This window comes from Lacerta agilis, chromosome 13 (genome assembly GCF_009819535.1).
Source record: "Lacerta agilis isolate rLacAgi1 chromosome 13, rLacAgi1.pri, whole genome shotgun sequence".
In the NCBI taxonomy this organism is placed as follows: domain Eukaryota; kingdom Metazoa; phylum Chordata; class Lepidosauria; order Squamata; family Lacertidae; genus Lacerta; species Lacerta agilis.
This window is the reverse complement of record NC_046324.1, coordinates 29,485,570-29,500,285: the sequence shown is the minus strand read 5'-3', so window position 1 is coordinate 29,500,285 and position 14,716 is coordinate 29,485,570. Positions and strand designations below refer to the sequence as shown.

Here is a 14,716-nt window from a genome sequence, read left to right as displayed (position 1 = left end):
TGATGCCACACATGCGGTGCCCGCCCCCCATCGCCCTCGCAAGCTGGTGCCTCTGACCCCACCTTGAGCTTCTTGGAAGAAAGGCAGGATATTAATGTAATAAGCAATAAACAAACAACTCAATTCTACACTGACCAAATTGCCACTTTCAGCAACTTGAGGGTCACATGCTCAATGTTCCTTGACTTGGGATATATCCCCTGCCCAAGACTCTATGTTTCGGGGCCAAGGCTGACCCAGACTTTGTTTTCTCTCAGCCCCGTCAGCGGAAACAGTACCAGCCGGAAGATCCTGCGCTTTGTGGACAAGATTGCCAAGTCCAAGTACTTCCAGAAGGCCACCGAGAATGAGTTTATTAAGAAGAAGATAGAGGAGGTCTCCAACACCCCCTTGCTCTTGACGGTGGAGGTCCAAGAGCTGACAGGCACACTGGCTGTGAACATCCCACCGCCCCCAACTGACCGAATCTGGTAGGGAGCTAGAAGGCAGAGAGGGGAACAAGCCTCAAAGGGTTTGCTGGGGCCTGTACTGTGTGACCAGACTGGGGCAAAGGGAAGTCAAGGGAGAAAACCCTTGTCCATCTAGCTCAGCAGAGCAGGCTCTCAAACAATGGCAGTCCGGGTAGCCCAGAGAAGTCCACAAGATGTGTTGCAGAACTGGGCTGCATATATTCCAGGCTACTTCAGTGCTTCATCTCTCAGCAAAAAATAATCACTGGCGGGGCGGGGGCACGCAAGAATGTAAGGATGGGCTCATTGCAATGGTTGCAGAGGGAAAAGGAGAGTCTACATGAGTCTTTTCTGCCTCCCTGCTCCAGGTACAGCTTCCGGACTCCACCACAGCTGGATCTGAAGGTCCGCCCAAAGCTGGGGGAACGAGAGGTCACCTTCATCCATGTCACGGAATGGATCGAGAAGAAGCTTCAGCATGAATTCCAGGTACCTGTCTCTGGAAATAGGCCAGGTTCCTGAAATAGGCCAGCTGGGCTCAAAGCAAGGAATGGAGTCTAATAACTTAAGTCATTCGTTACCACAAGATTTGGTTTATAGAATCATGATGGCCACTTGGTTAGCCAACTTTTCTGAAAGTGATGAGACAGATTGCTGAAGGATAGCTCTGGCCAAGGCTATTTACTAAAACAGCTGTAAGCACAGGAAGCCGCCTTGTACTGAGTCACACCAGTGGTCCATCTAGCTCAGTATTGTCTACACTGACAGGCAGCAGCTCTCCAGGGTCTCAGACAAGGAGTCCCTCCCAGCCCTACCCAAAGATGCCAGTGGGACGTGCTGTGTGGAAACAAGATTCTCTACCACTGAGCTACAGTCCTTGGGGCATAGAAAACAGCCTTCGTCCAAGTCAGACCATCGGTCCTTCTAGCCTAGTATTCTTTACACTGACTGGCAGGGACTTTCAAGTGTTTTATGCAGGGCATATTCCCAGCACTACCTGAAGGTGCTGCAGGGATTGAACCTGGGGACTTCTGCATGCAACACAGGTGTTCTCTTATCAGTGGGCTTTTACAGTTCCCCTGAATGGAGCCTTCCTGTTGAATCTGCCATGTGATGAAAAAAGCCTGCTGGGGGTAGATGTTGGTGGTGGTAGTGGAACCAGAAGTGGGTTTTGCACAAAGAGTGCAAACTCTGTTCTGGCACTGAAAACTTATGAGCTGAGCATTCAGAGGCACATTGTTCCTTAATTCTGAGAATACAGTGTCCACCCAGCCACTCTGTGCACCTGGCTGGTGTGTCCTGGGGTTCCAGTAAAAAAAACACCACAGCAAAGCAGAGCTTGCAAACCTGAAGGCTGCCCATCCTTGGTGTAATGACATCAAGAGGTGAACTAAGCTATGGCACCCCATTAGAGAGAGGAGATGGAGCTGCCCTGTTCAGGACGCATCCATGAGTTTCCTCCTAAGCGCATTTCCACCATTGTTTGCCTCCAGACTGTTACCGCCTCGCAGGAGGGTTTGAAGCACATACTGGAGCTCTAGGCTTCTACATTGAAAGTGGATCAAAGTGCAACGAACCCACTTTAAAAGCAAACAGACATACTTCTTGTGGTTTTGAAAGTGGCAGAGAAATGCAACTGGAGAGCATGGGAACGGGCGGATGATCTAATGAGAAGACATATAAACATCCCAAAAGCAAATGAGAAGCAGTGCTCAATAAGTCTGGATCTCATCAAACCTCAGTGTTAGCTTTGTGGAAGTATATCAAGAGAATGCTCAATAAACAGACTCTGGAGGGGCCCATAGAGAGCACAGTTCTCAGCAGACCACCTCCATTATAGAGACCCCTTGGATGCACCAAGCCTTCTAGAGGCATTTTTGCTTGCAGAAAACTGGTGGCATGTTTCTAACCTGATTTCTTTTCTCTCCCTCCCATCCCTTCAACCCCTTAGAAAATTTTAGTGATGCCAAATATGGACGATCTCATCTTACCCCTCATGCATTCTGGTTGGAATCCCAGCTGCCTACAGAAGGACTCCAGAAGGAATTCCCAGGAGAGGGTGCAGCAAAATTTTGAAGGAACTGCCCACTGGTGGGTTTGGCTGGCTCAAGATGCTTGATGGGGTCCTCCAGGATTATCAGGGCCTGTGAACCCAGCATCACCCTTGAGCCATACTGCTTGGTCTCATCTCCGTTGGCTCATCTCTTCAGCTTGTCGTTCAGGGGCTTCTCTCCAGCAAAAGAGGTTCCCCCATCCATCCTCGGATATTTCACAGGATACATTTCTCAATGAGGAGGAGATACTCCAAGATTCTCCCTTAACAAGCACCAGATTCCTACCAGTGCAAGGAAGAATTTCTGTAGTGCGGTCATTAGCTTTTCAAAGAGGAAAAAAAAAGTAGGGGAGATTCTAAGCCCACTTCCACCTAGGTCCTGTCTTTGCAAATAACAGCCATGTTAAGCATCTTTTAAATGTCAGAACAGTCATTAAAACTGAAGAGGCCAAAGAAAGGAGGGGATGACAAGGAAAGAAAGGGCTCTTTCTGTAAGCAGTCTGAAATCCTCCTATTTCCACCCAGGTTTGCAATGGTGGGGAGAGAAATCCCAAAATCTGAACATCGAGCCTCTGAGTGAATCATCTCTCTGACCTCCTTGCTACTCACAGGCCAGAGGAAAGGAAACTGAGAGAGTTAACAGTAGAAGTGTTTGTATTTCCCTGGGAAGGCATGCAAGGAACATGTGAAGAACATCACACAACTCTACTCTGTGAAAACTCTCCCTTCTCCTGATGAGGGGAGGTTTAAGGGATTTCAAGCCTCCAAATTGATGAGGAAAGTGTGGAGTGCAGGTTGAGACCAAGCGAGAATGTATCACCACTTTAACAGTCAAGGCTCCCCCCCCAAAAAATAGAAGGGAATCCTGGGAACTTTAGTTTGTTAAAGCTGTTGAGAATTGCAGCTCCGGGCAGGGAATAGGTCTCCTAAGGCACCCTCAGTGAATGGGGTGGAATAACATATTGACAGCACAATTTATGTCATTAATTACATGGCTTTTTAAAATTCAAATCACAAATTCTGAGGTTTTTTTGGCAGGAAAACAATGTGGGGGAAAGGATCAACCTCCCCTCACCCCGGCTATGCCCCAATTGTGATCCAGAACAGCACCATCCATCCCCTTCCACGGCTGGTGGCTGATTGCGAAGAGAGGGAGCTGGTGCTGCTGACCACAGGGATTTACAAACACACTCACAAATGCATCTAGACTAATACTTAGGATGCCTGAGCATGTGGACTCTGCAGCTGGGACACTCCAGGGCTGGAGGCTGTGGCCAATTTCATGACAGTCTTTGGTGGGAGTGGGGAGGAGGTTTTCAAACCTCCACAATGTCCTTCTTGGAGGTGTGCTATTTACTGCTGTGAGATTAGAGACTATCAAAAGAGGCAACCAAGGAACCACGAGCGGAGGAACAAGGCAAGCGTGGCTTCTGGAGGCTTAGCCCTGTTATCTGAGTGCTAAAGATATGGACTGCCTATGTTAGAAAGAGAAGCATATTGTGTTAATTCCTGAAACCTTTCCATGCTGTGCTGCAAGTGAGGCAGAAGGGAGAGATGGCTCTACTTTCTCAATAGTTATATAAACCCTTTGCCTGTCTAGAGCACCCCAGCCCACCTTTGCAACCCTGCCTCTAAACCAGGCTTCCTCAACCTCGGCCCTCCAGATGTTTTTGGCCTACAACTCCCATGATCCCTAGCTAGCAGTGGTCAGGGATGATGGGAATTGTAGTCTCAAAACATCTGGAGGGCCGAGATTGAGGAAGCCTACTCTAAACCAACCTTCCTAGTACCCTCCCACAATGTTGGACTACAGTTCCCATCAACCCCAGCTAGCATAGCCACTATGGACTACAATCCCCATCAGCCCCAGCCAGCATGGCTAAATTGGTGGGAGCTGATAAGAGTTGCAGTCCAAAGCAGCCTAAGGGAACCAGGTTTAGGAAAGATGCTCTAAACCCATGTCATGTCCCAGGAGATTTCACATCAGGGACATTTAGCAATGCAAAGGAAGACGAGCCAGCCGTGACAGTTCACCCGGCAGCATGAAGTAGGTTTTAGAGGTACTGTTTCCGTTTCCCATGCAATAAAACATTTTAACAGAGCAATAGCTTTGGAAATTCACGGCAATGAAATGGTCGCATCTAATCAAAGGGCTTTACAAACGGATGACATGCGAGCCAGAGGCAACTAGAAATGGCGGGGAAGGTGAAGGGAAATAAAGGTTTGCATCGATCCCTGGGGGGGTGTTTGCTTTTGTTATTCCTTGTGTCTCTTGCATTTGGTCTCTGTCAAAGTACCCAAAGAGGCAGAGCTGCTCGTTCTGATGGTAAAAGCTGTACAACAATGGAATGGACTTCCTCAGGTGGTGGACTCTTCTTCCTTAGAGGTTTTGAAGCAAAGGTTGGATAGTCGTCTGTCATGGATGCTTTAGTTGAGATTTCTGCATTGCAGGGAGTTGGATTAGATGACCCTCTGGGTCTATTCCAACTCTACAACTCTACGATTCTATGATTCTAAGTCCATGATGCTATAAATGCATGGCCCTGAAAGACTTTTGAGACAGATGTGGGGGGCATATACCTTTTTGAGAACATAACACTAAGCACCAGTTTGTTTCAGCGTATTCATGTTTGCAACTATTCAAAGCAGAGACAAAGTTGGACTGGAGTCCGGAAACAACTTAGGAGAAGCCCTTTTCACAATTCCTCCTGGGTTTCTACCTTCCCCTTCACCAGGTGCTTCTTCTGTGGGCCCTGGAACGGAAGCAGACAAAAATGGCCATAGAATCTTAAAAACTATGCTTGCAAGACAAAAGGCAATAATTTGCATCAGGGGCAAAAGGGGACTTTTGTACCTTTCTGTTCTTTTTGCTGTTTTGTCTCTACGGGGAATGAGAGGTACTGGAGATGTTGCAGGGCAGCCTGTTTTCCTGACTGATGCAAAACTGCCCTTCATTTCCAACAAATGTGGCTAGCAGGGGTATGCAACATGGTGCCTCCTCTCCAGGTGTTCTGGACTAACAAATCTCATCACTCCTATCCTTCAGGTGCAAAAGAGAGCAGGACAATACCTAATGGAGTATCTTTGGCTGGCATTTGGCCACATTCCCCAAGCTGTGGCCTTCCAGATGCTTTGAACTACAATTACCAACCTCATCCAGCACAGCCATGCAGCGCTGTGGCTGATGGGAGTTGAAGTCCAAAACATCTGGAGGGCACCAGATTGGGGAAGGCTGGTCATGCACCTAATGCTTTCCCTAAAATTTCTCACTTTTTTTTTGTCTGAATTGAAATGGAAAAGATACTTTGGATTAAAAAAAAATCTGTTCTTGGGCGATGTGTAAATCTCAAAGAGGATATTGCACAGCTAGATAAGGTACAAGAAAGGTTAATCAAAATTATCAGGGGTGATACAGCAACTTCCCTATGCAGAAAGGCTACAATATTGGGGGCTTCTTAAGTGTTGCGGGGAGGAAATTAGGACATGGCAGAATTTTGTATGGTGTGGAGATATCTCCCCCCCCCCCGGCATAATACTAGAACCCAGTGGACACAAGCCGAAGGTTGGGGAGCTGTGATTCTTGCATTCCAACACTACAGTTCTATGATTCTATAAGTTTCAGACAGAGAAAAGAAATGGCACAATGGGGTTGTGCTTCTTAGATATGCCCCAGGTAGGAAGAAGTTTTAGGACCCTTATCCAAGTACTGGTTGGCAGCGCTGCTTCCCCCATCATATTTGGTCACATATCCTTCTCAAAGGGTTTTTTCTTCTCTGCTTCATGTTTTGCGGCTAAGACTCACCATGAAAGCACGCTTTTCTTGAGCCGTCTGGAAGTGTCCATGACCAAACTTGGAGGTTGTGTCAATGAATTTCAGCTCCACGGGTTCCAGGGCCTTCCTGCTTGTATGGACCAGAAGGGACTGGAAGAAGGGAAAGGTGTCCATTAAATGAAAGTGCAAGGGTGAGGGGGCAGGGTTTTCTGTGGGGAATCACTTGTTGAACATGGACAACTTAGCTGAGTGACATGGGGGACAACCCTACCATTAGGCGAGGTGTGACAACCACCTCAGGTGGAAGATATGGGGGTGAGGCAGCCCCTTGACTGTTCCTCCATACATTGGTCTTACATCATTTGTTGGCATTTGTCTGTCTCGAGAGACAATGGAATGCACCTCCAGGGGTGAAGTCGAACTGCTGGAGAATCGCTGTGGCTGCAGAGACCGGTAACTTGTAACTGCTGCCTCAACCCAATGTTAGTTTGCACAGGTGACAAGCAATTAAGGTGCAAAACCCGTGCACAGGTCAATCCCTGGTCTGTCGAAAGGTAACCTTGCTAGGTCAAGATTAACAATAATAAATAGTCTTAAATCATAAGAACAAGAATGATTTCCTGCCTTTCTTAAGAGGCGTTTACAAAGGCTGCTCATTGTATTTCATGTTTCTTAACTTCTTGTGGTGCTCACAACACTCCTGTAAGGCAGGTCGATGTTATTGTCCCCGCATCAGCTCCCAGAGCCCTTCAGAGAATGGACGCTTAGCTGTAGCCCCAACTTCCCTGCTCCCTCAGGAACAAAGCACCTCTCGTGTCATTATTAGTTCTACTGTTGATTATTAGTTCAATTCATTTCCTACCCTTCACCATCAGGTCCCAGGTGGGTTATGACAATTTAATATTCAATATTAAAAACAGTTTTAAACAAATTAAAGCCCCAGGAATAAGGTGACTCCCAAAGACAGATATATGATGTGTCAAGAGAGGTATATTGAGCATACAACAGACACTGTCTAGCAAAGGTGCACAACTTTGGGGTTGCTCCAGAGATCGCTCTCTCTCGGACTACTGCCACCCCAAATGCCTGAGGGTGGTGCAGCTACCAAGAGGGCCCCTTCTGCTGACCTTAACACCTGAGAGTGTGCCTGTAGGGAAGGAGACAGTCTTTCAGATATTTGGGGCCTATGTCATTTAGGGCTTTAAACACTAACACAAGTGCCTTGAATTGGACATGGAAATGAACTGGCCACCCGCTCATTGCTTGGGTCCAAATCCAACCAGTCTCCTTTGGGCCCCACCCACCCTCACAGGAGATCACATCTCCCTCACAGTCCATGTCTCTGATACAGGCCTCACCTTCCTGAGGGTGAGCACCCGCTTCTTGGTGCCCACCACGCAACCCTTCACCATCACGAAATCATTGTTGACTTCTCCGTACTTAGGGAATCCACCCTGGGGGCAGAAAGGTGAGTTAATGTAGAGCAGGAAGCCTTAGGTCCAGCGACAGAGTGCCCACCACAAATCTGGGCACAAGTACATAAGGGGAAGGACCATTGTCAGAGTCACAGGTTCAAGTCCCACATTGGTCAAAAGATTCCTGCATTGCAGGGGGGTTGGACTAAATGACCCTCGTGGTCCCTTCCAACTCTATGATTCTATTTTACCAGCGGGGTAATTGTTTTCTCGGTCGTGTCGTAATTGGTGGAGGCGTTGTTCTTCACCACTTTGCCATCTTCTATGTGAACCCCGCGCCCAATGCGGTAAACCTAAGGTGAAGAAGAGATGAGGCTCAGTTATGTTTGCACTGTTGTTGTTGTTGTTAACAAATTAATATTAAAAAAGAAAAAAAAAACCAAAATAAACTATTACTCCATCTTTCCACCTGGCACTTTTGAACCTGTATATGGAAACAGAACGGAATTTGAAAAGTACCAGCAGCCTGGAACTGCATTGTCAAATCCTGGAAGACCTTTAATCTTAATACGATTTATGGCATTCAAGGGTTTCGCAAATTGCCCTTCTTGAAAAGATTTGTCACAAACCAAAAGTATTTAAAGGGCAAAGCTTGAATGACCGGGTTTTATTCATATATGGCATGATTTTATTTCTTATTGAAATAGGCGCCACCAATGTATGCCAATAGCTGGCTCCTTTAAGACTATATAGAATCTTTATTCTCAATAATGATGGAACTCACAGGTGGAGAATACTTTTATTTTTATAAATCTTTATTACTTGGAATCTTTGTACGAGTAAATACTTTATAATCCCTTTGGATCTGCATTATATCTTTGTCCTTCTAGGGCGGGCTGTGACACTTTAGGTTTACATTTTTAGTCTTTGTTTCTTTTTAAAAAAGAAATTAACAACAAAAGAAAGAGTTTAGGTGCTAGGGAGCTATTGCCATCAGCATTTCCCAGACTCCCAAGAGATTGGGTGAGCGGGCGGGTATGGAATGGTGACTTCAGCCTGGGGCCAACTGCCAGCAGACAAGTCCATTGTGAACGAGGCAAAAAGAACAGGAAGGAAGGAAGGTGAAGGAAGACAGGCACTGTACCTTCTTGTTAAGTTCTGTGCGGTGATGGTAGCCTTTCTGGCCAGCCCGGGCAATGGAGTAGCCCACCCGGGCAGGATGCCAGGCTCCAATGCATGCGACCTTACGCAGTCCTTTGTGAGTTTTCCTCGGGAGTTTCTTAGCATGCCACCGACTTGTCACACCTAAATGAAAAAGGTCATGTTGTTATAGAGGTTGTTTAAGTCTCCCCGCGTTTTTCTCAGACAGACCTAGAGATGCCAGGGATCCATGCAAAGTTCAGCCTACCTCAACTACGCTATTTCCCCTTAAAAATAAATCAAGATTCTAGTCATCTTAGTTTTGAATAAAGGGCTGATTGAAATAGAAACATAGGAAGCTTCTTTATACTGATCAAGCCTTTGGTTCATCAGCTGTCTACACTGATGAAAGGCTCTTCAGGGTTTCTTCCAGTCCTAGCTGGAGATACCAGAGAGATACCCTGGAACCTTTTGCATTCAGACCAAATGTTCTACCACCAAGCTACAGCCCCTTCCTTTTTGGGCTACAACTCACATTAGCTCCCGTCACCATGTCTAGGGCTGGTAGTCCAAAGCCTTTGCACAGCACCAGGCTGGGGGAAGGTGCTCTAAGCCATGAAACAGAAAAAAGGCCTAGATGTTCTCAGCAGCAATGAGGTCTAGAAACTTGTTTTCCCAAAACCCTGGGTACTCCTGGAATCAACCATTTTCTTCTGGCTATGATAGCAACTTCCCAAAGTCAATCTGGTCACAATCTATGCCAGCCTTCCCCAACCTGGTGCCCTCATAATGTTTTGGACTACAATTCCCATCAGCTCCCATCAACAAGGCCGTATTAGGCTGGGGCTGATGGGAGCTGTAGTCCAAAACCAGTGAAGACCTGGGTGACCTTAGGTCAATAACTGCCTCTCATGGTTGTTGTGGGGATTGAAAGTGGGGGAGAACCATGTATGTCCCCTTAAGCTCCTGGGAGAAAAAGGTGGGATATCAATCCAATAAATCAGTAAAGTAATAAAGAAAACATCTCTATGCCAAGGCTCACCACTGCTCCTCCTTCCTACCTTTCATCCCATGCCCCTTAGTGACACCAATGACGTCAATCATCTCGTTCTGGGAGAAGACAGTGTTGACGGGCACTTGCTTCTCCAGCTTCTCGTGAGCCCAGTCCACCTTCTCTGCCACGGTGCCCCCGTTCAGCTGGATCTCCATGATGTGAGCCTTCTTCTGCCTCAGTGGCAGGAGCTTCATCTGCAGCCAAAGAAGCTCAGCGTTAACACAATGCAACAGAGAGAGAGAGAGAGAGAGAGAGTGCCACCGCTTTGCAAAGCACGTTTTCCCTAGGGCTGCCCCAAAGGATTATGGGAAGGCTTCACCTGGGTGTGCACGATGATACGGATGACCTTGCAGTACTTCTTCATGGCTGCAAAATCCTTCTCCAGCTGCTTCTTCCCGGCCTCATCCTGCCATTTCTTGCAGTACTTGGTAAATGCTTTCTTCTTGCTCTTGTGCCTGAAAAGGAGAGACGCATCATGAACCATCGGCCACAGGGTTTAGGGTGTGAAAAAGGCAACTTAGAGATGCTAGAGTGCTAGAGATCGTTAGGAAATGAACTGAAAATAAAGCTGCCTATTTCATAATGCTGTTATACAAATCTATGCTGTGACCGTGTTTGGAATAGGGACATCCCTACCATACCTTTCAGCATTTCCTCAATGAAAACAGGGACGTCCTAAGGGAAAGTGGGACATTCCGGGATCAAATCAGAAACCAGTACAGCTTCTGTAAATCCAGGACCGTCCCTGGAAAATAGGAACACTTTGAGGGTCTGCCACAGTTGGAGGCAGCAATGCTTCTGAATGTCACTTGTTGGAAACCACAGGAGGGAAGAGTGCTCTTGTGTTCAAATCCTGCTTGCAGCTTTCCCACGGGCAACTGGTTGGCCACTGTGAGAACAGAGTGTTGGACTAAATGGGCCATTGGCCTGATCCTGCAGGATCCTCTGATGTTCTTATGTTATGTTCTTACTGCACATTTCCACCAAGGAATTTGCAAAACGACCTGCCTGCTTAGTCCCAGCCTCTCTGCAACCTGGGGCCCCGTAGGTGTTTTGGACTACAACTCCCATTACTCCTAGCCAGCACAGCCACATGATGCTGAGTCTGATGGGATTTGTAGTCCAAAACTCCTGGGGGGGGGTGACCACTACCGGCACCTTTGAAGGAGGCACAAGAAACCAACTTAGCACAGCTCATCAGCCAGCAGATGCTGCTCTAAGTCATTTACAAGAGGAAGCCTTTTCATGACACACCTCACGCTGCCCAATGGTAGGGCCAGCCCTGTCTGTAACAAGCAGTTAGAGATGTTTCCTCCACACGTATGTGCTGATTGGACATTTGCCATGTGGCACCTGTGGACCATTTTGTCTGCCCATGCCCTCTGACTGCCACACAGAAAACCGCTCACCAGTTCTTGTAGAAACGTCTTCTACATTCATCACTGATATGCTCTGCAAAGATGGTCTTGAAATTCCTCAGCCCCCTGGGCGTCTCGATGTAGCCCACCAGTCCAACGACCACCAAAGGTGGTGTCTCTATGATGGTGACAGCTTCCACCTCCTCCCTCTTTGAGACCTCTGAAAATTAAAGGAACACAGAAGAAACAGGCTTAGAATCACAGGAAACGGCTTGGTGCAGAGTTACCGGTAGATTGCTGGTCCGTCTAGCTCAGTATTCTGCTGGAATGGGAACCTTTGGCCCACCGGATGCTGCAGGAACAGTGTTTTTTTTCCCCAAAGGGTACTCAAGGGTACACAGTACAGCCACCTCTTTTTGTTGATGTTAAAAAGTGTGGCATTTAACTGTAAAAATTCATGGTGAGTACTGACGCTTATTTTTCTATTAAAAAAAAGCACTGTGCAGAACAACAACTCCCATCAGCACCAGCAATATTAAATTACCCAAAATGCAACACCCTTCCTCACAGTGTTGTATAAAGGTAAAGGTAAAGGGACCCCTGACAATTAGGTCCAGTCGCAGGCAACTGTGGGGTTGCGGTGTTCATCTCGCTTTACTGGCCGAGGGAGCCGGTGTACAGCTTGCGGGTCATGTGGCCAGCATGACTAAGCTGTTTCTGGCGAACCAGAGCAGCACACGGAAATGCCATTTACATTCCCACCAGAGCGGTACTATTTATCTACTTGCACTTTGGCATGCTTTCGAACTGCTAGGTTGGCAGGAGCAGGGACCGAGCAACGGGAGCCCACCCCGTCACGGGGATTCAAACTGCCAACCTTTTGATCGGCAAGCTCTAGGCTCTGTGGTTTAACCCACAGTGCCACCTGCGTCCCTCACAGTGCTGTATAGGACTGATTAATATGGTGGGTGACCGCTGCAGATCAGATTTGGTTTCCAAATTCTTATTCTTATACATATTGGGTGTCCTGGTGGATGAGTAAATGACTGCTTGCAGTAGTTGGGTCAGGCTAGTTGGTGACAGTTTCTTCTAAGCCCCAAGGCCATCAGCAGATGCTCAATCATGCTGGGGGCTGATGCCTGCATTTGAACACAGGAATCTGCTTTATACAAACATTGGTCCATCCTAGCCCTCTGTTCTTACTCTGACTGGCAGCAGCTCTCCAGGGCCTCAGGAAGAGAGAGATTTTTCCCAGGCCACCTCTTTGTGACCCTTCAGCTGGAGATGCCTTTGGGGACCTTTCTGTGCTCCATCACTGAGCTACAGCCCTTTTCCCCAGCCTTGCGTTGACTCCTCCCATGAGTCCTTCCACTTACTTAGCCCTGGCCTGTAGTGTTCCCGGAGGATGTGAGTCATGCCAGCTTTGTAGCCCAGGAAAGCCGTCAGGTGAACTGGTTTGCTGGGGTCATCTTTGGGCCACGTCTTCACCTTCCCACGGTGACGGTGGCTCCTCTTGTGAGGGAGGAACCCAGGTGGCCATGCCTGGGAGCTGAAAACTTACGTGGGACTGGGGGGGGGGATGAAAAAAGGGGTGAAAGTAAAGCACACCCACACCACAAAGATAACGGTCATTGACCAAGAACTTTCCAGTGGGATTCCCAAGAACATCCCAGTGGGATGATTTGGGATTTGAACTCCTGGTCTCCCAGGTCCCAGTCCAGCACAGTTGTGGTCCTCAGTGCATACAAGCTACTGATTAACACAGCAAAGGTGGGTCTGTGAGGCTGCAGAAATGCATTGAAGTGGGGCTGGGTGATCCTTGGTGTTAGGATAGGTCCATTAGAAAGTTTATTGTGTTCTGGGGAAATGCTGGAGAGTTTTATGTATTCAAAATACTTATATGCTGCTTCTCAGGGTACAGCCATCAGAATGCATTTACAAAAGTTAATTAAAACTGTAAAACCATCACATGGTGTCTCCCCATCACAAAACTCCCAGCTCCTTGTTCCTAGATCACGCACCCACCCCAAAGGCAGGCCTAGCCCACAGCAAGTCAGTACTGACCATGATCAGACGTCTTCTCAGTCCCGGTCGGCAGTAGTGAAAGAGGCCACCAGCAAGTGACTTGGTTGCCTAATACCAAAGATGTTTCTCGGCCCCCAAGACATTTTAGCAGCTGGCTTCATTCTGATGCTATATTCATTTCATACCCGGGCAAGCTGACAGGGGCTTGACACCACCAGCAATTGGAATGGAGATGAAAGGTCATCTTGGAATCAGGGGTCTCAGTTTACCACCATGTGCAATTACCATCTATGTACGGTAGACGGGAAGGGTCAAAATTCTGCCTTGCCACCTGGGGAACATGTCAGTCATACATCAGCCTAGGTAAGCGAAGGAATAAGGAAGTGTGTCCCAGAGTATGCACAGTGCTGTCTACTTGCCATTCAGCACCCACAGTTAATATATATAAACATGGGATTGGCACAGCTAGCAGATGAAAAGAAACTTGGGGAAAATATTTCTGAGGATATGGCTATCAATGGTAACTGGCACAATGACAATGTTCTATCTAAATCCACTGTCAAAAGCAGAATGCCATTGTGCTAATAATATTCTGTTATATGAGTTTCCCTTTAGAGGCACCTGATTGGCCACCATGAGAACAGGATACTGGACTAGATGGGCCATTGGTCTGGTCCAGTAGTTGGGCACTTCTTACATTCTTAGGAGAAACTATATCTCAAGTACACTGAGACTCCTTATGACATAGAAGTCCACTGAAATTGGTATTGGTAAAGCTTCAGAAAAGACACTTAACAGGTTACATACATGGTGCTGTATACCTCAAAAGTTAACCTGAAGAACTTTGGGAAACATTATTTGGGAATTTTCTCCCATATGTGGTGGAGTTGACCCATGTTCAAGTATGTTGGAATAAGGTGTTGGTGGAGTGTAGCAAAATGGCATCTTATTGTTTAAAACAGGGGTCAGCAACCTTTTTCAGCCATGGGCTGGTCCACTGTCCCTCAGACCATGTGGTGGGCCGGACAATATTTTTTTGGGGGGGGAAATGAACGAATTCCTATGCCCCACAAATAACCCAGAGATGCATTTTAAATAAAAGGACACATTCTACTCATGTAAAAACATGCTGATTCCAGGACTGTCTGTGGGCTGGATTGAGAAGGTGATTGGGCCACATCTGGCCCACGGGCCTTAGGTTGCCTACCCCTGGTTTAAAAACCAGCAAAAACCCCTGCATTATTGACTATTTCTGACAAAACCAAACCATTTAGATAGATATACTGTACACCTTTTATTAGTAACTGGAAGACAAGTACAGTAGTAGCAAAACATTGGAAGGATGATGATGGACCTACAATGCGAGAATGGTATAACTATGTCTGGAACACCATTCCACCACCCTTCTGAGTAATACCCCTCCTAACCCTCTCACTATATATAAGGGTCT

At 47.1% G+C, this 14,716-nt stretch overlaps 2 protein-coding genes across 3 annotated transcripts in view; one reads left to right on the top strand and one right to left on the bottom strand.

The window, feature by feature from the left end:
* LOC117056594 (testis-expressed protein 2-like) overlaps positions 1-3,346 on the top strand; it is a 29,181-nt gene extending 25,835 nt beyond the window's left edge. The window contains 4 exon segments of the mRNA XM_033167091.1: positions 258-470; positions 818-938; positions 2,401-2,458; positions 2,461-3,346. Of these exon segments, the coding sequence (XP_033022982.1) occupies positions 258-470; positions 818-938; positions 2,401-2,458; positions 2,461-2,525 (457 nt within the window). The 3' untranslated portion in view covers positions 2,526-3,346.
* A 1,765-nt stretch (positions 3,347-5,111) lies between these two features.
* RPL3L (ribosomal protein L3 like) lies at positions 5,112-13,420 on the bottom strand. 2 transcript variants are annotated; one of them, XM_033167542.1, is made up of 10 exons: positions 13,306-13,420; positions 12,618-12,808; positions 11,293-11,461; positions 10,203-10,338; positions 9,891-10,077; positions 8,834-8,994; positions 7,941-8,042; positions 7,633-7,728; positions 6,305-6,424; positions 5,112-5,255 (listed from the first exon to the last, which is right to left on the bottom strand). In XM_033167542.1, the coding sequence occupies exons 2-10, from the start codon at positions 12,655-12,657 to the stop codon at positions 5,199-5,201; spliced, it is 1,068 nt and encodes a 355-aa protein (XP_033023433.1). In that variant the 5' UTR covers positions 12,658-12,808; positions 13,306-13,420; the 3' UTR covers positions 5,112-5,198. The 2 variants fall into 2 exon arrangements, with proteins under 2 accessions (XP_033023433.1, XP_033023434.1); XM_033167543.1 differs by lacking the exon at positions 12,618-12,808 and having other exon boundaries at positions 13,306-13,324.
* Between the last annotated feature and the right edge of the window lie 1,296 nt (positions 13,421-14,716).